General features: G+C 34.4%; 1 protein-coding gene across 3 annotated transcripts in view; it reads right to left on the bottom strand.

Moving 5' to 3' along the window:
* Positions 1–250: 250 nt before the first annotated feature.
* Positions 251–23,405, bottom strand: part of LOC131941783 (baculoviral IAP repeat-containing protein 6) — a 33,978-nt gene continuing 10,823 nt past the window's right edge. Inside the window, exons 16-67 of one of the 3 annotated variants that reach the window (XM_059301289.1) lie at positions 22,909–23,306; positions 22,691–22,816; positions 22,112–22,366; positions 21,386–21,605; positions 20,778–21,056; positions 20,387–20,624; positions 19,995–20,209; positions 19,449–19,892; positions 19,115–19,249; positions 18,559–18,854; positions 18,285–18,448; positions 18,034–18,159; positions 17,062–17,261; positions 16,700–16,882; positions 16,329–16,512; positions 15,997–16,209; positions 15,552–15,876; positions 14,825–14,984; positions 14,486–14,638; positions 14,015–14,257; positions 13,649–13,852; positions 13,434–13,561; positions 12,916–13,075; positions 12,478–12,632; positions 11,664–12,313; positions 11,315–11,494; positions 11,010–11,207; positions 10,481–10,775; positions 10,087–10,340; positions 9,892–9,997; positions 8,971–9,228; positions 8,547–8,856; positions 8,169–8,409; positions 7,857–8,053; positions 7,617–7,761; positions 6,917–7,192; positions 6,657–6,743; positions 6,166–6,339; positions 5,749–5,880; positions 5,469–5,539; positions 5,172–5,339; positions 4,733–4,943; positions 4,432–4,646; positions 4,149–4,343; positions 3,611–4,023; positions 3,343–3,473; positions 2,906–3,225; positions 2,642–2,803; positions 2,474–2,551; positions 1,776–1,964; positions 1,538–1,672; positions 251–1,387 (exon numbers count right to left, since the gene is read on the bottom strand). In XM_059301289.1, coding sequence (XP_059157272.1) covers positions 1,058–1,387; positions 1,538–1,672; positions 1,776–1,964; positions 2,474–2,551; positions 2,642–2,803; positions 2,906–3,225; positions 3,343–3,473; positions 3,611–4,023; positions 4,149–4,343; positions 4,432–4,646; positions 4,733–4,943; positions 5,172–5,339; positions 5,469–5,539; positions 5,749–5,880; positions 6,166–6,339; positions 6,657–6,743; positions 6,917–7,192; positions 7,617–7,761; positions 7,857–8,053; positions 8,169–8,409; positions 8,547–8,856; positions 8,971–9,228; positions 9,892–9,997; positions 10,087–10,340; positions 10,481–10,775; positions 11,010–11,207; positions 11,315–11,494; positions 11,664–12,313; positions 12,478–12,632; positions 12,916–13,075; positions 13,434–13,561; positions 13,649–13,852; positions 14,015–14,257; positions 14,486–14,638; positions 14,825–14,984; positions 15,552–15,876; positions 15,997–16,209; positions 16,329–16,512; positions 16,700–16,882; positions 17,062–17,261; positions 18,034–18,159; positions 18,285–18,448; positions 18,559–18,854; positions 19,115–19,249; positions 19,449–19,892; positions 19,995–20,209; positions 20,387–20,624; positions 20,778–21,056; positions 21,386–21,605; positions 22,112–22,366; positions 22,691–22,816; positions 22,909–23,306 — 11,325 coding nt within the window. In that variant the 3' untranslated portion in view covers positions 251–1,057. Of the gene's footprint in view, positions 1,388–1,537; positions 1,673–1,775; positions 1,965–2,473; positions 2,552–2,641; positions 2,804–2,905; positions 3,226–3,342; positions 3,474–3,610; positions 4,024–4,148; positions 4,344–4,431; positions 4,647–4,732; positions 4,944–5,171; positions 5,340–5,468; positions 5,540–5,748; positions 5,881–6,165; positions 6,340–6,611; positions 6,744–6,916; positions 7,193–7,616; positions 7,762–7,856; positions 8,054–8,168; positions 8,410–8,546; positions 8,857–8,970; positions 9,229–9,891; positions 9,998–10,086; positions 10,341–10,480; positions 10,776–11,009; positions 11,208–11,314; positions 11,495–11,663; positions 12,314–12,477; positions 12,633–12,915; positions 13,076–13,433; positions 13,562–13,648; positions 13,853–14,014; positions 14,258–14,485; positions 14,639–14,824; positions 14,985–15,551; positions 15,877–15,996; positions 16,210–16,328; positions 16,513–16,699; positions 16,883–17,061; positions 17,262–18,033; positions 18,160–18,284; positions 18,449–18,558; positions 18,855–19,114; positions 19,250–19,448; positions 19,893–19,994; positions 20,210–20,386; positions 20,625–20,777; positions 21,057–21,385; positions 21,606–22,111; positions 22,367–22,690; positions 22,817–22,908; positions 23,307–23,405 lie in introns of all 3 variants that reach the window. The other 2 variants (XM_059301288.1, XM_059301287.1) reach the window with 2 other exon arrangements.

Here is a 23,405-nt window from a genome sequence, read left to right on the forward strand (position 1 = left end):
CCAATAGTGAACATCTGAATGATCTGTACATCCATAATGAAATCACTTTCTACATATACATGTATCAATATCATTCAACTACAAATTAATATAAATATATATGTATATAAATTAAAACAAACTGAATTGCGAAAATCAATTAAATTTACACCATAAATATACAAAGTGATGTTTTTTGTTACCTGTTATAATTTCTCATATAATACTCAATGACTGATTTAAAAAAACATGGGTAATAAAAAAAATGTAGGTACCGGTTAAATATATAATTTGCATCTGTTATCTTATTCTTCAGTTCTTAAACAGATGCAAGCAAGAAAGGAAAATAAAAATATGGAGAAATATGAGCTAGTTCATACATGAACCTTTAATGTCAAAGAAATGACATATTAGTTTCTAACAGCCAATACTAGGGGTTTATGCATCGATTTAGTTTATAAAAAGAAAATTAAAATACCACAAACCATTATTAATGTATTATATTCTACATGCATACATGCTTTTTTCTTGTAATACTTGTGAAAACTATATAATTAAGAGGCCCATCAGATCATTTTAAGGAAATTAAAACTATGAATCTATTCAATCAAGTTTAAGTTATTTTAATCACTTCAAAAAACTAGTTTTAAAAATAATATACATGGTATTGCAAGTTTTGTTTTACCATGTGAAAAAAAAAAATGCCAATAACAGATACTACAAAAAAATAACCAGAAAATAAAATGATGCAATACTAGAATGATTTTTTCCCCCCTTCTAATTTTAGTATTACAAGGTGAACATCATTCAATGCAATGTCTACCCTTACACATGAAGCTGCATCATTAAAAATAGATATATGTGTGTGGCATTTTAAAGTGTATAAAGCCATGATCATTAGAGATTGACTAGAATTATTAAATTCCATTCTGAACCAAAAGTGATGAAAATGTAAAGTAGAAGAGTCATATTAATTTCTTAATTCCATATAAATATTTATAAAGACTACTACAGTACTCAAAACAGGCTTCCATAGCCGATAATTTAAATTTTGTCAAGAAATAAAATCTAGCAATATCTAACAATCAGGGTCTGTCTGTGTGTTGTTCATGACATCATCTAAAAGTGGCATTTGAGGTAACTGACTCATCTGCTGAGCAGTTGGTGAGAATATGGAGAAAGGATCCATTGGTGACAGGTAGATACCATGAGCATTAGCAAGAGCAAAGTTGATGTCATCAGCCAGGGTTGGTGCAGCTTCACTGTCTCCAACAGCTTGGTCTGGTGAGCTTGTCACATAGTGCTTTGCTTCAGGGTCAATTTTATTTGTTTCTGATTCTTCTTCCAGTTCTAAATTTGATGGGGGTTTTAATTTAGATAGTTCTTCTCTTAACTGATTGTAATGCCGCTGTAGAAGAAGAATAAAATATGTGGTATCATTTACAGAAATAATTTTTTAAACTTAAATAGCACTTTTTGCACCTATATCACTTATACATGCCTTTTTAGACTTTCTTTAAGCTTCCATTATTTATCTTTTTAAACTAACATTAATTACCTTTAGAGCTAGTGTACTTTGAGCTATTGATCTGCCAGTACGTTTATCATTACTATAACATTCCATTTCTGTAATCCACTTCTCACACTGTAAAAGAATCTCATGTCTTTTCAACCAGAAGTGTGTCTGAATAATCTGAAAATTTTCATAAATTTATAAAAGTGTAAAAATGCACAAAATTATTATTTTTTTAAAAGCTGTAAAATATTTTGAACTGATGTAAACAAATTTGTTTTACCTCCTTAAAGCAAGGAGATGGGTTTTTCAGTTGTTCAAGCATTGCCCATTTCACAGTTGCCTGTCTTATGTTAGCATCATACTCGTGTGAACTGGCAGCCCCAGATGGAGTTCCTCGTGACCTCTCGTAGCCTGGTTCGTTGAAGTAGGGTTCACTTACTAGAATCAGGGACTGGATAGAAACCAGGACCTGGGGGAAAAAACATATGTGATATGAAGCTCTCCAAATATTGCTATGGTTCACTGAAAGGAAACATTTAAAGATCCTGTAGTTATTAGCAAAAAGTATTTTCACTTTGAAAAAGAAAATAATTGAAATGTCAAATACTATCATAGAGGGATCAAAGATACTCGTTTTGGGATTTTGTGTTATTTCTAATTGATTATTTATTTGTGCATACATTGAAAGTTTTTAAATTGTATTTAAAACATGGCAAACGAATATGCTTGGTAGAAAGATACCAGTAAATATACAATTCTTAGAATCTCATTTTGAATAGTTAGTTAATAATAAAACTATCATTAAAGACAAATAGTTTGATTCTTCAACAGTTTTTACCTCAAAAATCAAGATTAAAAGACTCAAAATTAGCCTTCAGTGTGAAGTGGCTCAAGCCATGATGGAAGGTCACATTGTTGTGTTATTGATACTATTACTACAGAGCAATGCATGAGCTACTAGTTAAAGGTAACAATTACCTGGAGAAAACTAGATGTTTGAGCATTCCATTTTTCCTCTGGACGTCCATGCCAAGTGTTCAACACACTCAGACATACCTAGATTAAGATGAAATATTTAGATGTACAGATCTCAAAATGATTCAAAATCAGCTTATAGTATAGGTTTTTAAAACTCCATTCCATTACCTTTCCATCATTATACAGGTTAGGATTGAATCTGACAGAGTGATTGCCAGTTGTCTCCATGTTGATAAATGGTGGAGTATTAGGGTAGTCTTGAGGGAAGAATACATCAAACTCAAAACATCCATTAGCATATGGTGTGTCTGATGGTCCAGTGATCAAAACCTGATGGCAATTGATGGTATTAGATCATGGCAACAAAAAAACCCTACATAAATTTTACAGTACAGATCGAGCTAAAACTGACTTGTTCAAATTGACCCATACCTTCATGACATCTAGTCGCTCCTCATCACACCTTACAAAAACACTGGAGCTAAAAGCAAGGGGCAGAGATGTGGACAAAGTTACAGCTTCTTGAGCCAACCTTCTTGTTCTGGACACGTTGGTCACTGTACCTGTGGCTTTAACATTAGATTCATAGTGGTGCGAAACATGGAATTTCAAGTTTTTTCCCTCCTCAGTAACCATTTCATATGTGTCAAACTGCAAGTCTTTCATGGCAGCAATGTACTGGTCTTCCAATGTTTTCTGTGGTTTATTGCTATGACTCTCCCTCTCATCTTGAGATGAATGTTCAGATTTTTCTGAGAAAGCAAAATTATCTTCACATATAATTATTAAAAACATTGTGTCATAATAAATAATAGTAAAAGTAAAGAAAATAAATAACTGAATATATTTAAAAGAATGTATTGTCTTACCACTAATTTCTTTTAATTTTTTGGTTGCAATGTGCACCAGCCTAGCAGTTTCTTGTATATCTGGTATAAGTAATGCAAGTCCTTCACTTTCTTCATCCTCTATTTTATTACCTGATTTTCCTTTATTGGACCTTCAAAGACAAAGTATAAATTTTATTTTTTATTATTCTTTATGTATTTTATAAAGGAAATTATTCAATCTGAAGTAAATTATAATATATAAAAAATATAAGTTAGGTTATAACAATAATTTAGACACGCAACCCACTTGAGTCTGCTTGCGTATGTATCAACACAGCCTTTCATTTTCTCAAGGAGAGTTTCAATTGATGCCTGTGATTCTCCACTGCTACTGCCACTCTTAACTTTATCCTCTTCCATGGGCAACAGGATGGGTACTAGGCTAGGGCACACTGTGATGCCTCTGAGCAACTGTAAAAGTGCACGATAAAGTGGCACATGACGAGCCATATCGAGCACAGAGTCATTACGTAAGTAGGATGATAATGCAGGCACTAAACAGGACTGTGAAAGAAGGTCTGCAAGTGAGTCAGGTATAAGACTTGGGTTTGCCTCAGACTGCGACAATGAAGGTGATGATGAATCAGAGTCATAGGTGGATTCAGCATCTGGTGGTTTTGAGTCTAAGCTGCCATTGGGGTTCATATAGCTGGCCAACACCTTAAAAAAAAAAAAATTCAAGTTAACTTTATAAAACAAAAAGTAGTTCAGACTTATTTAATTTAAAATCAAATCAAATAAAGGGTATTTTCATGTTAAGATCTTCCATGAGATAGAGAACATACTTGCAACAAGCAGGCAACATGTTCTTCTTCTCCCTTTTGTCTCAGCATAGCTTGTTCAGCATCCCAGCTGGATGTGGTGGAACCAGTTCCAAAACCTGTTCCTTTAGCCCAATAGTGCTGCTGAGTTTTCTCTTCTGGTTGGCTGAGTGATGCCATTGCTGTTGATGACTGCATTGCTGACAATATCAATTGTGTCTGCAAATAAGAACAATAGTCCATACAGATAAGCTAGCAATAACACAGTATGTCAGATAAAATTAACTGTAATGAAAGCCTTATTTACCTCGTGCTGAAAACTAGAAAGTGGGGCTCGTGGTTTGTGATGGCTAAGTGTAGCAAGACAAGCTAACACAAGGTGGATAACCCCAATTTCTAAAGCCATCCGCCGCAACAAAACCCCATCATCTGTCGTCAAGGGTGAAGTATCAAACAAAGATTTTAGGACAGTGAATGGCATCGTGGGTAGTGAACTGGCTATTGGGGACGTTAGAATTTGACCTGTAATTAAAAAAAGGTTCAAATATAGTAAAGCTAAAAAAATTCATTAGCATGATAAATTTGGAGGAATAAAACAAATTCATTACCTCCATCTCCATCATCAGTGACTCCAAGGACCAGCCGCAGCAGGCACTGAGCAACTTTTCTCTCTTTCAGCAGCACTTCAGCATATCCTGGAAGTCTTAGGAACAAGCCAAATGCTATCAGAGAGTGGGGTGGTATAGAAGGCACTGTCCCCACAACAGAATGTTTATTGGGCTTGGATGTGTGGGGTGGTGTGATGGGCTCTAGATAAGGCTGAAATTAAATTGCAAAAGATTTTTATCATAAATTGATCTCAAGAGGTATTTTTTAATTTGGTTTATTTTAATTCAAGATTTAATTAACAGTTATGGTTTATCATTATCTGGTGTCTTTTTCAGTCTAACGTTATAAGAAAAATAGCTTTAGCCTGGTAGAGACATTAACTAAAGTAAATAGCATAGTGCTCAAAACTTTTTTCTAAGACAACAGAAAACAATGTACATCATAGAGCTCATCAGATGACTCCACAGTCACCCAGTCATGGCCTAGGTCACCAATGTTGTTGTTGTCTGTGACAACTTCAACATTGCTGCTCTGTCTAGAGATCTCAGGGAACAGAAGTGGCAGATGCTGGGCTAACAATGCCAGGCCTCCAACACTTGCAAACACCTGCAACATTTCAAAGGTTGACATTATCAAAGTTGTATGGGTTAGTGTAATACTAATTCAATAGTTTTATTTAGCAAAATAATCACAATAATGTTCAAACTGAATCAAGTTCAACAACCAGACACTTACCTTCAATGCAGAAGGAAATGGGGGTGATGATAACAGAGACTCATCAGATGCTATTGCTTCATCAATGCTCTCTGTGTCAAAGTGTAAATATCCCATTAAAATACAATTATTAATATCCCATCAAAATGCAAGAGTAAATATCCCAAAAAAATACATTTGTAAATATCCTATAAAAAGACAAGTGTAAATATCCCATAAAAATACAATTGTAAATATCCCATTTAAATACAAGCTTTATGGGTTGAAAACATTATTTTTCAAGAAAAGTAAACAAGCCAACCTTTCATTGAGTTACTTCCAGCTGTTCTTAACCTTATGACAAACTGTAAAGCAAGAGTAGAGGGAAGCAGTGCATAATCTGACAGAACATGTAACAGCTGAGACAGGGTTAAACTCTGAGGTAGATCTTTGCCTGGAAAGTTTGAATTATAAATATCTTAACATCTTAAACCGAAAAGCCTGTTACATTCTTTACATAAATAATTATCTTAACATCTTAAACTGATAAGCCTGTTACATTCTTTACATATAAATACTGCAATTTTTTGGCTTTTAAGATGTATTATATCTTTGCCTAAAAGGTTAGAAGTTAATATTTTTAATTGATAAACCTGTTTCATTCTTTACATAATTATTAATACTGCAATATTTTTGGCCTTTAGGATGTATTAGAAATAACCCGAGCAAAAAAAACTACCTGGTAAAGCTATATGCCGTAGTCTAACTCTATACAAGGGCTGTGGATATCTGAAACCAGCCTCTACAAGTGAGCCTGAACCAGTTCCATGCCTGCCTCTTCTTGTTGGTGGTCGTGGTGGGAGACTACTCTTTGTTGTTGCTGGACTTTTTTCTCGTTTTTCTTTAGCAATAGCTGAAAGATAAATAATATTTTAAAGCAAAAACAAATCTATGTAGATACATTTCTAAAACTTTTGGACTAAATTAATCAAAATATATTTTTAAATTAGGAAATAATACATAGCACTTAACATATCTATTGGTTCACAAAAATCCTTTTCGTAATCGATTTTAAATGAGGTTTTTCTAGTAAACTCATTTAGTTAGCAATGTCAAAGATGCTTCAAGCATTTTTTAGTTTGTTTTAAAACCCGTTATCATGAACCCCATGCTGAGAGGGCTCACCAGCCGTTTGGGTGACAAATTCCATAACTTCCACATCAAGCTCACCCAGTGCTTCTTTCTTGTTATTGTCGTCAGTTCGAACTGATTTGTCCTCCTTTTTCTCTGGGAAATAGGTTGGTATGGTCGAAGTGTCTGCAATAAATATCTTTATGTTAAAAGTTGTTTTTTAACATCTGCGAATCTACAAAAAAATTCCATGAATTTACTGATTTTGAGTAAACTATAAAATAATTCCAAGTACACTGAAAAGAAATACAACTGTCTTGACAGATACCAAAGAAAAGAACACTATAAATAAACATTACCTGCAACTTTGGATATCACATCAGAGCATCTAGCATTAAGGTTCATTTTAATACACTGACAGCTGCGCCCACTTCCATAATGTGGGTGATATATTTGTCCAGTACAACTAGTCAGTGGGAAAATTTCTGCTCCTTCACTGGCAGTTGAATCATCATCTTCAGACAGTAAACTACTACTAAAGTTGCGCACAGAAACTGTAATCTTTTCATCTTCCAAAAGAACTTGAAGTAATAAACGCCGCATGAAGCCAGACAAAGGCATTGCACTTAATAATTCTGCAGAAATAAATATTTTAAAATCTGGTTGATAATAACCAAGTTTCAAACTTACAAATTAATAAACCAGTAGTATTTAAATGTCATTAACAACATCCATTCATGAAAGTATATCTTTTCCCTTCAGTGCCCAGGATACACGGGCTGCCAAATATAGATATGTCGCATCAAAATAAGAAATTTATATATGATTATGTTCCTTATTATGGTTTAGCAGATTCACACACAAAATGGACCACTATACTTAAGAAACTGAATTAAATTCATAAAAATTAAAGATAAAAAAACAACAACTGATAAGATTTTTAAAAACTACAAGAAGACCAGATTTCCCATTGAAAAATGGCCTGTCTTCAGCACTATGCCACCACTATACTATAATTTGATGGGGCCATGTATTGAACTTGAGATGTTTGTTTTTTACCTGTTTTACTGGTTCCTTGATCTTTAATCACATCACATAGTACTTTAGCAAATAACAATTGATTTTCTGGATGAAATGAAATCACAGCAGAAAAAAACTGGATTGTTCTGTTTTCAAGCTCTGATCTTTCTTCAGATGATAAGAACTAGAAACAGATAATTGTCAGAAGAATGTCAGTTAAAACACTAACTAGACAAAGTATTTGTAGCAAATTGCCTTTTATCAGCAAGATTAACTTACCCCATTATGATCATTGCTAGGAGCCATTAAAATGGGTGCCTGATACTGACTGCCACAAAGAAGAGTAAGTAGCAGTGACCAAAATGCATTACCCTCAGCTTGACCAAGCCAATTCTTTAATTCCATCTCAGAACTTATCTCAGTAAAAAACCTCAGAATGGCTGAGACTAATGATGATGTAATAGCTGGTTCATTAGCTGAAGCAAACAACAGAGTTCACATTACTTTAAGTAATCCAGTAAGATTTTACTTTTATACATTTTTCCTTACACGAATATAAAGAGTAAATTTGTGGCTAAATTTGTTTGGTACCTGTGTTGCCAGGTGTGTAACTGTTTAGGCCATTATTAGCCTCAGCTGAATCTGGAACTATTGGGGTCACAGCCAATAACATTTGTTGGTTACAGAATTCACAGACAGCCTGCGCCAGCATGGCAGGAAGGCCACAGTTCATAAGCTGTCTTGTTGCTACTGGAGATTTGCAAACTGTTGCAAGCAACATCAGTTTACTTTCATCCAGACTCATTGTACTTAGACTTTCAAGCCTACAGGCCTAAAACACAGAATAAAGAGGTTTACATTTAATGGTTCTATAATCATTTCACCCAAAACAAAAATAGGATTAAAAAAAAAAAGTATTCTGGTATATTTTAAGGGAATAACATATTTAATAATAAACATGACAGATACCTCTTTGGAGTCATCAGTCATTCCATCTGTACTGTAGGTCAAATGTGTCACAGATGGCATCCTGGTAGCTTCTTTGGAGTCATCTGTCATTCTTCCTGCTCTGGTTTCTTTTCTTTCTACCACATTGTCAGTGTTGGTCTCATCCATAGCAGTGGCAACAATCTGTGAGCCATCAGCGCCAACAATGCCCATCCACTCTTGGATGTACATGAAACCATTGGAACAAATGTGGCAGGCTGAACACAATAAGTTATTTACAGCTTTCCTCAAATTGCTGTCTGCTAGTACTCTTGACCAGTTGAATAATGATCTGAAGAAAAAATTTCATTATAAGACCAAAAAAATGTCTTCTATTTTATAACAAATCATTATTCTTGCGTTGAGAAAAATGGGAATCAATATATTTTGTAAAGAATATTTTTACCTAATAAAATCAATGGAAACAAGTCTGTTGATAGGGTAGTTAACTTGTTGTTCAGTGCTGTTCCACAAAATGGCTGCTACACACTGAACATGCTCTGGGGAAGGGTTACTTAAAGTATCATAGGACAGCCTCCTGTCACGCTGGCTGGTACTGTTGAACAAGTCAGTAGTGCTGCTCATTGCCTCTTGTTCCTTCATTTCAGCTTGTCTGATGGCAGCTATAGAGCAGTCTTCAAGCCACTGGAGCAGAGCTTTTACTCTATAAAAGGACAATTTACAAGGGTTAAGCTATTCCATGAATAACTGTCAATTATGGTCACTGGTAAAGAGTAAGAATTATAAATGGATACCCATATCTGAAGTTATGGGACGGTGTGGCTTATTGGTAGGGCGCTAGACTTCTAACTTGATAGTCTCAAGTTCAAATCCAGGTTCAAGTCAATAGAACATCCCATATGTCACTCAGCTCTGATGGGTACCTAACTCACGTTAGGAAAAGTAAATGTGGCTGGGAATAGTCAGACCACATTATCCCTTCATTTGCCAAGGTCAATAAACATATTAACTCTACTTCACTTGCCCAATGGATCGCTAGATCTAAAGAGGTTTTTTTACTTATGTCTGAAGTCGGACAGATTGATAAAACATTTTAAGACTTAGTAATTTTAGTAATCAAATACCATTATGCCTGTAGTTTATTAAAAGGCCTAACAATAATTTTCTTATTAAAGTCTTATTAAAAGGTAAATATTAGAACTCAGTTATAATAAGTTATACATAGGTCATTTTTATGAGTCAGGCAAGTAGAAAAGAACATTTCAAAACAGTTTCTTTAAGTTTTTGATAACAATAGAAGCAGAACCACAAAAGTGTAAAACAATAAACATATTGTCAAATATAACAGATTGATTTATTCTTATACCTGGAGCAGGTATTTTCATCTTGAGTTGTTCCCAGCCTGTAGATTATTTCTACAGTATATGGACTTGCTGCTCCATGAATTTTACCCAAATATGAATGCAAGGGTCCTGTAGTAAAAGTAAAACAGTTTGAGACGTTATAATAAATAAAAATATTAGAAAATAAAAGAATACCTAAAAACTAAAATAAATCTTACCCATCTCTCCAGTTCTTGATGGTTGTCTAAGAATAATATCAATCAGTGAAAGTCCAATGTTATTGTGAGACAGCCCAAGTTTAATGAGAATTGTCTCTATCTTGGGGGCATGTACACCAATCAGAGGGTGAACCAGCATGGAGGTGCAAGTTGCTAACAGATTGGGGGTCACAGCAGCTGTGTGTGCCACAGTACTTTGAATGTCCTCACTTGAGTTCATGAGGCAGTGGTGGAGAATACGCATCCAGCCAAGGCTAAAGACACAATAGAGAAATATAATACTGAAAAACTATTTAGGAATATAATTAAATAAATTTTTAAAGGCTAACAATTATTAAACATTAAGCGATTAATAAATATATTTTACACTTCAGATCATAACAGCATTACTTGCCTGGAATGTGAAAATGAGTCTTCATTCAAAAATGACAACAAATTTTCAGAGTTCTCAGCAAAAGCTGTTTGTCCCCATAAAGATATTTTCTGTAAGCCTAAGGTCATTGAATCCCATGGCCGGTGAAGCAGCAATGTAACAGATGTAACCACCTCTGGTTTCTGCAGCTGAAGTCTTATCAAAGCTAAGCTAGATGTCTGAATGGGAGGTGAGGCTGGAGTGACTATGTTACCATCATGGGACAACTCCAAGCTTACATGAGATGGACAAGCTATGGAAAGTGATGGGAAGGCGGCTGTCATTTTGGAATATAGAAAAGTTTTTTTGACTAACTGAAATCATCATCATTTAAAAAGCCATCAAAGAAGAAGAGACTTTCAAAAAGAGAAATAAAAAAGAACAAACTTTGAAATTAAAATTTAGAAGTATAACAGTAAAATATCCAACTTTAACAATTTAAACAAAATTCATAACTTTACTAATAAGAAGCTGTTTTTAAATCAGTAAAAATGAAGCACATTAAACTTACTGGAAATGGCTGCACCATGTGGTCTAATGTGCACATATTTAAGTAGCACAGCAAATGGCAAATGTATTGTTAACTCCACACAAGGCTCATCTGGATAAAAATGGTAAGACCATGTGGCAGACCGAGCTCTTCTGTTGGCCACATTTTGAATCAGCCCATCAGCAGGACTGGCTGTTGGACTGCTGCAGGTAATAGTTCCTAATAAAATAAGATTATATATATTTTCACTAAATACATACAAAAATATGCATGCAAGTTAATACCAATTGCTTGTAATAAAACAACATTTGAAGCAGATTACATACCTAAGTGTGCAAAACTCTGTAGCCCTTCAGTGTTGTCAATTTCAAATCCTTTGCTTTTTTCCCCAAGATCACCATGTCCTGAACTAAAATTCTGCATGAGGGTTGAGATTATGCTAGGAGATGACGAGATCATTTGCTGATTGCAGCGTACAAAGTTGGTACTGACAACATTGACACCACCTAGCAATGGGAAGAAAAGCAGATTAAGAATATTTCATACAAACCTTACTAACTATTTCATTTAAGTTAAAACAGTGAACCAGATCTCCAGTTGTGTACTAAAATATATCCCTGGTATCAGAAAGTATTTGTGTTTTTTATCATTCTAAAATATACATAATACACTTACCTAAATCAATAAATCTTTTAATTGCAGATGAAGTATTGAGCATTCTAAGTGTGAAAAACAACAAGGGCTCAGACAGTCGAGTGAGGGTTGCTTGACAAATAATAGGTGGCTGTCCAGAAAAGAACCTAAACAAGTTATCTACCATGATGTTCCGATCACTGCATTTCTCTTTTAGATTTCTTAATACTGTATATATAAGATCACCAACAGTAACAGCTTCTGTTTGATCTGCTGTTTTCTGGAGGCTGTTGACAGAGTCTGTGTGAGCAAACATGAGAGCCAGTTTGTTACTGGTGCAGTGACTTAGAGACTGGATCAGGTTCTGCATGATCACTTGGTTGCCAACAACTATGTCAGCTATCTCTGATGTTGTATGTGAGTTTTCATTCACATCCTCTTCACTATCTTCTTGCAAGTGCTGATGCACCTGTGATTCACCCAACTGCTGACCCAAAGTCCGAGATTTTTCATCATCTGAAAGACGAATGTTTATCAGTAATCTTGGGCTGTAAGGCTCTATGTTAGAATCAGCCCAGGCATTTTTTCTTGGAGAGGAGATGTGAGATGATTCCCAAACAGTGGAATCTGAGGTGGAGGCTTTTGAATTGGTTTTTGAAGTTGGAAGTCCTGCCCCTGGTGATAATATTAATCTGAAATAATGAAGGTTGGGATGTTAAGATTTTACCACATATTTTTGGGTGCTAATCAGCATCTTTAACATTACCTTTGAGTATTCACCTTATGTAAATACACAATTTACATATGTGCTTTGGATGATTCACTCTAGGTTATTTTTTTAATTGTATAGACTCACTTATTGACAAGCTGCATTAGAAAAAACATGAGTTGATCTCTTAAAGAATCTGTTCCACCAGGTCTACTATCACTGCCACGCAGGAGAGAGGCTACCAGTCCTCCAAAACAAGATCGAGCTCCCATGGACGTGTCATGGCTTGTTCGACAAACAACCTGTTTATACATAGTAATTATGGAGATCAATAGAGTTGTGAGAACAAGAACAAAGTTGAATCAAATACTTACAAGTGAAATGAAAAGATAAAAAACAAAAACAGAAATTATGGAGATCAATAGAGATTTGAGAACAAGAACAAAGTTGAATCAAATACTTGCAAGTGAAATGAAAAGATAAAAAAACAAAAACAGAAATTATGGAGATCAATAGAGATTTGAGAACAAGAACAAAGTTGAATCAAATGCCAGCAAGTGAAATGAAAAGATAAAAAATCTTTACCTGGTCTTGTAATGACAAATGCTGGTATACCAAAGTACTTGCGGCTTGAATAACACTGAGTGCATTACTGATGTCTACAGCTACTAAAGTACTTTCTGCAAGCATCTCTAAAAACTGCACTTGGGCATCTAGTGGGCCACAGCATTGATATATTGCTCCCCTAAAAGGTTTTATAGACATTTTTTTTTTAAAATTACCACCATTTAGATTTAATGCTTCAGACAAGTTTATATGGATTTTTTGGAGATAATGTTATAAATTAGAACAGAACAGTTGCTATTGTGAAGAAATATTTTGTTAGACAAATGCACAAACTTTTCTTTTGACCCAACCATGATTTTGCTGTAAGGTTCTAGTAGTAAATCCCTTCCCTAGTTTGATTATATTCCGAATAATTAAATTCCATTAAGTAAGAGTTTAACTGATGTTAACAGAGATCTTTCAACAGTGATTTTTTTAAAATTTTCAAACAACCATGAAATATAAAGTCTTTTTAAAAATAATAAGTTCTCTCTCACCTTTCAGCAGTGAGATTATAAACAATTTTAAGCAACATCTCTTTGAATCTCTGGCCACTAACTTCTATAGATTTACAATGTAATCTGTGAAGTAAATCTGCAAATACTTTGACAGCTGCAGGTCCAATCTGTAGGGAGAAAGTGACCAAAAATTATGTATAAGATTCAAGTTCTGTCTTTCTGTGAATGAAATATGTAAACAAAGCAATACATACTTGCTGTTGTTGGGCTCCACCAGGTGGGTGACTAGATAGAAATTTACTCAACAGAGGGGCTAAATTTGGATCATTCAAAACATTTGGTGCCATTGATGTTTCTGTGCCACCAGAACTGGTGTGCCTTTGGTTAGTGAGCAAACACAAGGACTGGAGTAAGTAGACCCAGGTACGTACAAGCAAACAAGGCATCATTACAGCAACCTGGGACAAAACAGATCATTGTACAAATATAAGAAATTGGTTGTAATAAAAACAGTTTTGCTAAGCATTTGACAAAAATAGTAGCAGTTTAACTATAATCTTAAAGTCAAATAAGCTAATCTGTAAGATTAAAATGTCATACAATTTGAAATGTATTCTTACCTCTATGAGACTTGCAACAGCATTCTCACTTAGAGCTATAACAGGTTGTCTGGTAGCATCAAACACTTGAGCGGATGCCACATTGCTGGCCGTGTTGGCTGTTGAAGCAACATCATTCAGCTGTGGATCTTCATTGAGGGTGAGCCACAGCTGTAACACTGATTCTATGCTAACACGACCTGTTCTCAACTGTGCAAACATGCGCTCGAAACACTGGCTGAGCATGTCAACTGAAGTTGTTGTCTGTAAGAAACAAACCAGGGTTTGTCTATGAAGGTTATCCAGATCAAAATGATCTTCAGTACAAATAAAACTTAACTTTAATGGAAAATGGAGGCATAATAGTACTGACAATGAAAAATCTTATTTTTAAAATTATTTAATATTATTTAACCCAGTCCATTTTAATCGAAGTAGAAAAATACTACTCAGCCCAAAATACCAAAAAGAAATCAAGGAAAAAGGGCTTACTAAGTCGTCAAATCTGAAAGGTACATTTTCTGCAGAAGCTGTGTCTGTTATATCAAAATTGATTTGCTCATAAGTGTTAAATGATACAGGAGGCTGAGGCAATGGAGAGGTAAATGCACACTGAATGTTGCTCATCTGCAGAGACTGCATCACCTGGTCGGTAAAAAAAAATATTTGAACAATTTTCTGAATTAACTAGTTTTTTCAATGATTACATTTTATTTATGTTTTATACTGTTTTATTTTATTTCAAAATAATGTAACAATGAAATACTATAAAAAAATGTTCTGTAACTGTGCAAAGAGAAGAAAATGTATTTATAAAGCTATTAAAATTACCTTAAGTCTATGTTCTGGCATTGTTTCTAGACCAAACTCAAGTCGAGCATCCAGAGCAGTTGAAAGCGTATGACTAACTGTAGGTGCTGCTGCTATTCCATATTGTTCATTTAATGCGTTCTTCATACCTAAGAGATGTTTTATAGTGCCAGGTTGGATGCTGGGAGTAAAACAAAAATACAGAAATATTTTAGAAACAGATATTTTCAAAATGACAACCCATCTTTAATAGTAAATAACTAAAGACAAATTAAAGTATATAAATTTAAATGTATCAGCATCTATAGATTAACACATAGGCAATATGTGTAGCATTTTAAAATTGTGGAGTTATGTAGGGAAAGGTATTCTTTAAAAAAAACATAAATTTTAATCAAAGGCTGTAATAAATTACAAGGCTTATTCAAATGTAGATTTTGAAAAATTGGAAAAATATAGTATTGAGAAATCATTCAATGCTAGACGATGCAGTCAGAGCAATTGAGCAACATTTGTTGTCATTATTTGTAGGGTACTCTAGGGTTTGAATTTAAATGTGTTGGCATTGGGGCTGAAGGTGGTAGCATGGGGACTGAGGGTACGTGAATTAGAGGTATGAATGGGTTGAGAAATGTTAGGCTGTAGCAGGCAGCACTTTATGTGTGTTTTTGTCAACTAAAAGAAAAATTAGAATATTTTTCCTAGAACAGGCTTATGGTTAAATTAAAAAACATAGTTGCTTATTTACCTTGGAGGGACTATTTTGATCACATTATGAGCTGCATTGTTTGTTGATATACTTGGTGGCTCAACATCTTCAAAGCTGTCATCTAATAATTTCTTCAATGAGAAGGTGGGTCCTTCAGGAGTTACCTCCATGATGAAATCAGGGAGCTCAGCAGGAGCTGAGGGAGGGTTCTCTGTATCCACTGGAAGTTTGGCCTGATGCTTACTGACTGATTCCAACAATTTGTTCCACTTAAATTTGTCTTTATCACTTTTGTTTAAAAACAATGAAACCAAGGCAACTGGGTCCTCCTTTTCACCAAGAACAATATTACCATCAAGGAAATCTATCAAAGAAATAGAAAGCTTTAATCCACACTGTTTGGTTATAGGTTTAATTGAGTGAAATCTAACTCAACTTTAGTAAACATTAAAACTATGTGTAAATGAATATGGTTAAAGTGTACCTTTTCTAATAAACTCATAAAACTGTGGCTTGGTTTCTAAGAGGTCTCTGACATTCTCAACTGGAATAACTCTGATTAACTTGTTTCCTCTTAGTTGTAAACTGAAATGGTAAGGAACCTCTAGCTCTAGCCACTGTGTGTACAGCACTGTGTCATCCACGTCTGAGATATCTGCTTCTGAATCTTCAGGGCTGGAGGGACATGTTTTCTCTCCTAAAATATTTTTACCAATGACAAATTCTTAAACCATAGTTGATATTGTCATTGTTTAAACACTAACAGCACAAACAAGAGTTTAGCTATGGTTACAAGGTCAAGTAAAAATTCTTTACCTTCGAGGATGTCTTGAAGTAAGCATGTGATGGCATGGCTAGCCCAAGCTCCCCCCCAGCTCAAGTTATCATGGTTGAATTCTGTGTCAACTATCAAAAGTACCAGCTGCTCTAACTGCTCCTGGCTCATAACCTCACACAGATTTATGGATGGTCTACAGGCTACACAGATTTTAGCCAGCACCTGGACAAACCAAGCCATTTTCAAAAAGCAGAATCACTTATACAGAAGACAATTTGACATCAAACTAGTTTAAAAATTTCAAGTAAATAAATACTGTAGTAACACTTTCAAGCAGTATGTCAGTATTTACAAAATGCTGTCTATTACCTAACCTATTTATTAGCATAATCCAAATGAAATAGCATACCTTGCATGCAACAAGAAACAGATCTACATGGCAGGTGAAGTCCATGCTCAGCAATAAGGCCATTAAGCCACGCACAACACCTAAACATCTCTCTCTTGATAAAATAATTGACTGGATTGTATCCATGTCCTCATCTTTATCAAAATCACTACACTTCTTCTGTTCTGTTACTCCTTTGAAGAACTGGTAAAAGAAAGATACCTCATAGTTAGTACTAGCTATAATTATGAGTTTACAATGACATGAACTGACAACATGAAAAGATACCAATAGAGTACTAAGAATTAGACAAAATTTAGGTAAACATAATATCAGCCAAAATTTAGAGACAATTTTTTTCACAAAATGTTAAATAATATTACCTTTGTTGAAGTTGGATTTTTTTTATTAGTCCCAAACAATTTCTTAAATCTGTCAATTTCATGCATTTTCTGTCTGTATTGTGCAACTTTTCTTTGAAAGCCTCTGCGATAGACACGTTGAGATTTTCCTCTAGCTCCACTAGTCAAAGTAGATGACCACTGACTTTCAATAAAACCCCATCTGTTATTCATGCTGAATGCTGAAATAAAGTTGAATTGTGAAAATTTAAGTGCCTTTAATGTTGATTTATTCATTATAAAATAAGTTGAAACATCTTTCAAAATCTGTATTTAAAACAAAAATCTGTTTAGAAGAAACAATACTTAATGAGTAACCTTTGTCCTAATTGGTATTAATAATTTATATATGATCACCATATTGTAGTTTACATAAGGGCGTCACTGTAAACAATTAAATCTGAAAATATTTCTTTTACATTAACATTTTCATATCGACTTAATATGTTGATTTTGTTTTTTTTTTAAAATAATCCTAGAGGATTTTTTAATAAATTATGGCTATAAATAATTTTTATTCTATTTGACCAGACCTTAAAAACAAAATTAGGAAACATTCCAGTCCAGCTACACTATGCTGTTTTGCAGCTCTGTGGATCGGAGTTTAATAAATTCCATTTTGGCACTAAATATTTTCTAGCTAACACAGCATTTTACACCTGACAACTTATTCCTAGATTTAGCACTATGGATTTCTAAGTTTCCTTTATAAAACAGCAGCATTATAAATAATTATATTCTGAACTTTGATTTGAAAATAAACTGAAAAATAGTGGATGAATTCTGACAAAAAATTTGAATCTGAATGGAAAATTAGGAAATTTGTAGAAAAACAGAAAGGTCATGTCACTTAAATGGACAATCCCAAGCCTAGGCCGTTAGTTCAGAAAACATGAAAAATGTAACAATCCCGAATATATTTTGGGTCTCTTTATTTCTGTTAAAAACTTTTACCTTCCTTATCCCTTTTAGCTCCCTTTTCTGCATCATCTGTATTGGGAGCCATTGATGAGTTTGGGTTTTCCATGTTGCGGCACAAAAAAAGTAGAATCCAGCTTATCAGTGGTAAGTCAAGGTGTTCTGTAATCAAAATAAAAAAATATTAGTAGTTAAAAACAAATGCATGAATAATATTTAAGAATGCATCAGTAATTGAAAAAAAAAAGCTAAACTAAAAGCATATCTTGTGTTTAAAAACTTCTTACTTTCCATATGATTTGAAGTGCTACTATGGGATGCATAGTTTCTGTCTGTTGTTAGAAGAGGTTGTAGCACTGAGGTCAACATTGACAAAAGACTATCTAAAATATAGAGAGCACTGGGGCCTGACAGAGACTTTTGTCCTAAAGCACACAGTAGAATAAATACCCTGTAAAAGTGTAAAGAATACAATGTGAAAACCACCAAGAGTTTACTTAAACTAATAATTGTTTCAACAAACTTTTTTTCTCTCCTAATTACTCAAGGGCAATAAATTACCTGTCTTGTGGAAATATCTGGGAATACTGGGAATGAAAAAATTCCTGCAGCATGTTCCCTAAAAACTGCCCCCACCAAGGTTGGGTGCCACAGACCCTCACTAGCAGGAGACCAGCAGAAACTTGGATTCGTTGTGTTCCATGAAGACATAAATGCTGAAACAAGGCCTGAGCATGGTCAGGTGTTAAAGCAGTATACAGAGTTGAAGGCTGAGGGATGGCTGGTATGCCCACAGTGGAAGTCAACAATGTGTCTAAGAGATTCTCTAGTATCACCCGTAATTTGTCTGTAGTAGCCTGATAGACAAAAATATAAAGCAATTGAAATTACTCAAGGAGAAAAATATATACAACTTTTTATATACAAACATGCACTCATCATTTCACAAGAACCAGACTGTTTTAAATCAAATTTTCAAAAAGGTTTACAACATGGCTCTAAAGTTTTGTTTTCCTTTGTTGATTTTTAAAAAATATTAATCACATAGAAAAATTTAATTATTTTGTAATCACATTTTTTATCATGATTTATTATTTGCCCATTAACAAAATCCTACCTGGGCTAAGAGTACTGAAGTGTCAACAGTTTCATCAATAGCATCTGTTGAAATACCTAGAGAGGTCTGAAGTCTGTGAATTGCACGTTGGGCTAAATTCAGCTGAAGTTGTAGCTGCAAACATTCGTTGTATGTCTGGGGATTTTCATTTGAAAAAAAAAACATGATTAGTTCTCAGAGTTTAAAGGTGTAGCACATATTGGTATATAATAACAACCTTATTTTAAGAAAAAAAAAATGAAGGGCTTTTATAGCTTATTCTAAAAATCCATAACTTGATAAATTAATTAACAATTAAAACCAAGAAAAACATGGCCTTGCACTATCAAAATACCTGGATTATTTGGGCGTCCTCTTCACTTAACTTTCCTGAGCTGCTCCTCTTTAGATGATAATGAATATGGGATGAGAGAAACTGAGCACTGCTGATAACTTTTAAGTGGGTTTCTAAACGTGTCTTAGCTAGATTAAATCTGCACTGCAGATCCTCGAGTAAAGAAAGGAAGAGGGCTAGCTGAGACAAAAGAGCTGCATGAGGAGTGCCGATGTCACAGCTGTTTGAATGTTTGGCTGCAGTAGGTGGGTGAGTGTCTTTTGAGGAGGAGGATGAGATGTTAGGTACAGCTGGATTAGATCCACAACTTGCTTGATTTCTTATTGCACTGGTTATGCTTGCATTTGGCCACTCCCAAGGAAGAATATATGTATGGCCATAAAATGATCCTAAAGGAATACGAGACCTGGTTGTTCCACCACTGTATCTACCAACTGTGGTAATCTATTGAAGAGAAATAGGAACATTTGATACATTATTTAACATAGAGATGTTAGAATTTTTCAGGGAAAAAACATTTGAAAAAAATAACAAAGAAAATATTACCTTAAGATAGCGGCATACAGGAGCTGGCATTATGTTGTTCATAACCAGTGTTCTATCCCGGATATCAGAGGCTACAACCAATCTTTGTCCATCAATTTCCTCCCCTTCTATCCATACATCTATAGACAGTGAGGCCAGATCAACACTTGAGGGAATTATCACATCAGTTAAGACAATGGGTTTGCCAAAGTCCAGAGTAACAAATCGCCTTGCACCTGAAAAAAATGTGTTTGTATATTTGCTAAAAAATAGTTACTTGGAGAATAAAAGTCTAATCACTTGACCTGTCTGTTGTTTTTGTGTACTCAACCATAGTCCTTTGTCAATTCATTTTATTTTAGTACTTTACACGTCTTATACAATATTTACAAATTCTCCTAAAAACTACTGACCTGAATGCATCCTTTCTATGACAAGCACTTGAGGGGGTGGAGCCTGTAAAAGACCTTGTATTTGAGGAAATGCAAATTGTTTCTGTGGGCCAGGTTTCTGTGGTTGTTGGCCTTGCTTCTGTGGTAGTTGTTGTTGGGTGGTGTTTACAATGTGGGGATTCAAAATTTTTGCTCCATACATCTTTGATGAGGGTGCCACAAGGTTTTTTTTCTTAAGGATGTTTTCATCAATAAGGGACTGGCAAAGCATAAAAACAATAAAATGTTGAGATTTTAAAATAAATGGATTAATTTACATTCAATTGTTTAGATTTTAAACACCTTTAAAAGTGAGTAAAATATAGTCTTTTTAAAATTAAAATGCTCCTCAGCCAAAAAACAAACAACTTACTAGTGTGTTAGACAGCTTGGGAGCAGATGTTGCAAAATATGAAGCATAGTCAACATTCAATATAGGCAACATTGGCTCATCAGCAACCAGGCCAGAAGTCTGAAATGGGATTAGGTGTGCTGGACCAGAGTTGAAAGCACTGGTTGATGGTGCTGGGCCAGATGTGGTTGATGTGGCATCCATCCTTTCCATACGAGTCCCATCACTTGTGGCGTGACATCTGAAGTGAAGTGGTTCCACTTCCAGTAGTCCTAAAATATCGCTTTGCAGACAATCAGGCTGTAAGAGAAAAAAATTAGAAGTTTGTAAAAAAAAATGTTATAGAAATTAATAATTTTGCTTCTACGCAAAATATCTTAAATGAAAATACATAGAAAAATAGGGGCTAAAAATAACATTTTCATTTTAAAAAGTGCTAAATGCTTAAATGAGGCTAAATTAATTAGGGCAGCCTCTAACCTAATTTTTTTTTAAATTAACAAAATGTATAGGAATATATTTCAAAAATGCAAACCTATTTTTAAGTTTAACTCATTTTTTAAAAATTATCATACAAATAGAAAAAAAATAGTATGAAGATGAGGAAATAAGTATTTGTTTTTATTCACCTGATTTTTTGCATTCTTATCTGGTGGTGATATCAACATATCAAACAAATCAGGTTGTTCCTTGTTGCTACTTGCAGTGGCCCCACCAACAGCTGATTTAATCACATTGCTGAAGATAGTGTTTGGTGTTGCACTACCTGGTGATGTGTTAGGTTTGGTAATACTGCTTAGCTCCATGTCAAACAGTTCAGCTTCAAATGGATTTCCATACAGTCCATACCTACAGAATTATATAGGAAAAAGTTTTCATTCAATTTTAACTTTTAGAATTCAACAAGTTTTTTGCAATGCTTTAAGGGGGGCCTGCAAAAGTTATCTCAAAATTTACTTTCAATATAATGTCAGTAGCATGAATTGCATAGACATTGTATATCTTGCAATGCTAAAAATATATATGCAGGATTATTAAAAGTATAATTATATGAAGAGTGCAAAGGTTGTAAAGGCTCCACTGTGTTCATTTCTGCTTCCTTTATCACTTACATTCGTCAGGAGAACTAATTTTATAAATATAAATACCTTCATTAAATCTGAGCTGTGTGATTTATACACATGAGCACTGTCATTTAAATGTATACACTTTGAATGCAGGCTAAACATGACGATGTCAAAATGGAGATTACCCCCCTCCCCAACCTAAAAAGTAATTGATAAATACTTAAATGGTTGTGTTTTGTGGAAATCAAACCATAACTAGAAAAAATCTTAACCCGCAAATTTATTTACCTTGTTTTAAGCAGGGCATGCTGCTGCTGTGTTCTGCTATTATACTGCTTAGACAAAGAAAGTAATAAGTCACAGCATTTCTCAGCTACTGTTTCCATGTCCATGCATTTTACTCTGTTCAGTAGAGTGAAGAACCAGCGCATAGCACCACTAGATGTACACAGGGGTAAAAGAGGAAAGCAGTCTAACAATGCTTGCATTAAACTGTGGTTGAATGTGTGAGCAAGGTCAGGATCAGAAGACAGCTTTGTGTACCTGAAACATTAACACAAATATAGTTTCTTGTAGAAATGCTGTCACTAAAACTGCTAACTTATAAAAGTATTGTCATTTGACAACGCAATTCCTCTGCCTTAATTTTTAATGTTATGGTTATGTGTCATTTAGGCAGTTGACTTTGATTTGCTTCCATAGCCTTTGTCCAACCAAGAACAAACTGTAAGTTAGCAGTTGTTTGTTTTTGGTTGTCTCTCCAAGATGAGTTGCTGACCCCAGCTGTCGAGCCTCATCTGCCCGAGGACTTGAGACTCACAATGCAATGATACAAAATACAAGTCAAAGGGTCTTTAACAGACTTACTCCATGCAAAGTGCCAATAATCTTGAAAATTTGTGAGCTGTAGTACGTGATCCAACTATAAAGCAAGACTTGACCATTCCATTCAGCTCACTTTGAATTGATTCAAGCAATATCTTTTCACTGTCTCTGATAAAAAAAAAGATTATGTTTTAAAGTTTAATATTTTAATTGAACATTCTTTCAAATACAAACATTTAAATTGTGAAATAAATGCTCACCTTTTCTCAACATCATTTCTTTGCATTGAAAGTATCCAGATAAGGATTTCTAATGCCATATTCTGCATATGTTCAGTGCTGACACCTAGAATGCCATCACCAGATGCTGTGACCAAAAGTTTAATCAGACGCTTGTGAAAATTAGTATCTTGTATCATGGAACTACGTTGAAGCTTGTCTGTTCGAATAGAAGTCTTCTTAAATACACGAACAGTGACAGAAATCTCTTGGAGCCAGTCACACCCTTTAGCATCAGTAAGCTTTTGTTTGGCAGGAGAAGAGCTCTTGTCCACACCTGCCTGAGCAAAGCTATCAAAAAGTCCTTTGATATTCTTGTGCTTGTTATCTGCCATTAGATTCTTGTACATTGAAGTTATTATTTTCTTTTTGGATTTCATCTGAAACAGATTATTTTTATGACATAAACAGCTTTATCATTTACTTCAACTGAAAATCTCACCAATAAAAATGGAATATAAAATGATTTTTACTTTTTA

The sequence above is a fragment of the Physella acuta genome, unplaced genomic scaffold, assembly GCF_028476545.2.
Source record: "Physella acuta isolate Inbredline_101_S28 unplaced genomic scaffold, ASM2847654v3 ptg000373l, whole genome shotgun sequence".
NCBI classification, from domain to species: Eukaryota; Metazoa; Mollusca; class Gastropoda; family Physidae; genus Physella; species Physella acuta.